Genomic DNA, 2,026 nt, shown 5'->3' with positions numbered 1-2,026 from the left:
TTTTGGTTTTGCTTCCCACCAAAGACCCTGAATTTCAAGCTGACAGTGGAAAGCTCTGTGCAGTGCGCCCTTTGAAGCGCGCTCTGCCGTCCTGCTTTGCTCGCCCGCCTGCTGCTGTGCATGGAGACGCGCGCAGGGCGCCTGCCCTCTGGAAGGGCCAGGACGGGAGTGATGAGCGCAGTGAACAGGGAGAGAGGGGGCGAAGCGCCCCGCCGGGTGGGGGACTCGTAGATCCGAAGGTTATTTGCAGAACAGCGGCCCGGCCCCCCGGGAGGCTGCGGGGCCCGGGAGGCGCGCCCGTCCCCCGCAGGGCGGAGGCGCGCGGGCCGGCCCCTCGGACGGGAGCATGGACTGGGAGCTGGACCTGCTGCTCTACCTGGCGCTCTTCTTCCTGCTGCTCTTCCTGCTCTTCCTCCTGCTCTTCCTGCTCGTCAGGCAGCTGGAGAACTCGGTGGCCGGCGCGGCCGGGGCGCCGCAGCCCGGGCGCCTGTCGCTGCGGGAGCCCTGGGGCTTCTCCCGGGAGCAGGAAGCGTGACCCGCGGGGCGGCGGGCAGGTCGGTTCCAGCGCGGGGGCGTCGGGGGGTGGCCGGGGGGTGGCCGGGGGGGGGGGGCGGGGGTCGGGGGGGGCCGGGGGTCGGGGGGGGCCGGGGGTCGGGGGGGGGGGTGTACCGGCGAAGGGGCGTCGCTGCTCCTGGGGGCTCAGGGGCGAGCCCCGGCCGCTCCCGTCTCGGGCCCGGGGAGGGAGGCACAACAGAGAGGGGGTCGGCTTTTGGAGCCCGAATGGCTCCGGCACCTGCCAGCCCTTCCTCCAGGCCCGGCTGCAATTTAGCCTGTACCCAGGGCGCGCGCAGCGGAACCTTCGGACGCCTCGGTCCAGCCCCTTCCCAACGCGGGCACCGTCAGCCTGAGTATCCGGATGACGGGGAAGAGTGTGGGTCTGGGGCCCGGGGGCAGGGGGCAGGGGGCAGGGGGCAGGGGCAGGGGGCAGGGGGCAGGGGCCAGGGGGCAGGGGCAGGGGGCAGGGGGCAGGGGGCAGGGGGCAGGGGCCAGGGGGCAGGGGGCAGGGGGCAGGGGGCAGGGGGCAGGGGCCAGGGGGCAGGGGGCAGGGGCAGGGGGCAGGGGGCAGGGGCCGGGGCGCAGGGGCCGGGGGCCGGGGGCCGGGGGCAGGGGGCAGGGGCAGGGGGCAGGGGCAGGGGCCAGGGGCCAGGGGCCAGGGGCAGGGGCAGGGGGCAGAGGCAGGGGGCAGGGGGCAGGGGCCAGGGGGCAGGGGGCAGGGGCCAGGGGCAGGGCCCAGGGGGCAGGGGCCAGGGGCCAGGGGGCAGGAGACAGGAGGCAGCGAGGCGCTTCAAGTACCACAAGCACCGCCTTGGGGTCCCTGCGCTGAGACCAGAGGTGCCGGAGAAAGGAGGCACTGGCCTGACTTTTGAGGGGAATCCCGACCTCCCCTTAGTCCCTTCTGCTGCCCTCGCCACCGGCCCTGTGGTGTCCGGTGGCTGCGCCCTGCGCCTGGAGCCCGGGGAGGGCGCGCCGAGAGTTCTCTGGCGTTGCCAGGGAGGCCGGAGGAAAGATGTGCTGTTTGCAGGCAGGGGAGCCGCTGGAGAAAGGACCGGGGAGCAAGGCGGCCATTCCAGGGTACAGGACGGGGCACTTGTGGAGGACGGGCGGGAAGGAGTGGGCTTCTCACCAGTGTGCTCTGAGCACCCTCCAGACTGTTAATTTAGGAAGTTACTACTTCACCCACAGGTGCCTTTTCCTCGATTTATGTGGTCTCGAGGTCCGGAGCCAAGCCACTGCCCTGGGCGGGTGCAGCCAGGACCCAGCCTCAGTTACAGACGGTGACCCAGGAACCTGCTCCGAGGGGCGGGAACCACCAGAGATGGGAGTTTTCCACAAATGGTAAGTGGGGCACCACCCTGGGTTTTCCCTGTGTCCCTGGGCGTAGCTAAATTTAGGAAGACCCAGGGTCTACAAAAAGCTGAGAGGCTGGGATGGAGGAGATGGTGCAATGAGATAAAGGCCTGGCCCT

At 71.4% G+C, this 2,026-nt stretch overlaps 1 protein-coding gene across 1 annotated transcript; it reads left to right on the top strand.

The window, feature by feature from the left end:
• Positions 1–346: 346 nt before the first annotated feature.
• SMIM43 (small integral membrane protein 43) lies at positions 347–535 on the top strand. Its single transcript, XM_087815874.1, has one exon. It carries the CDS (start codon positions 347–349, stop codon positions 533–535), a length of 189 nt encoding a protein of 62 aa, XP_087672000.1.
• Positions 536–2,026: the final 1,491 nt, after the last annotated feature.

This window comes from Miniopterus natalensis, chromosome 4, assembly GCF_054644295.1.
Source record: "Miniopterus natalensis isolate mMinNat1 chromosome 4, mMinNat1.hap1, whole genome shotgun sequence".
NCBI lineage: Eukaryota > Metazoa > Chordata > Mammalia > Chiroptera > Miniopteridae > Miniopterus > Miniopterus natalensis.
The sequence above is the reverse complement of the archived record's forward strand: the minus strand, read 5'-3'. Positions and strand labels throughout refer to the sequence as shown.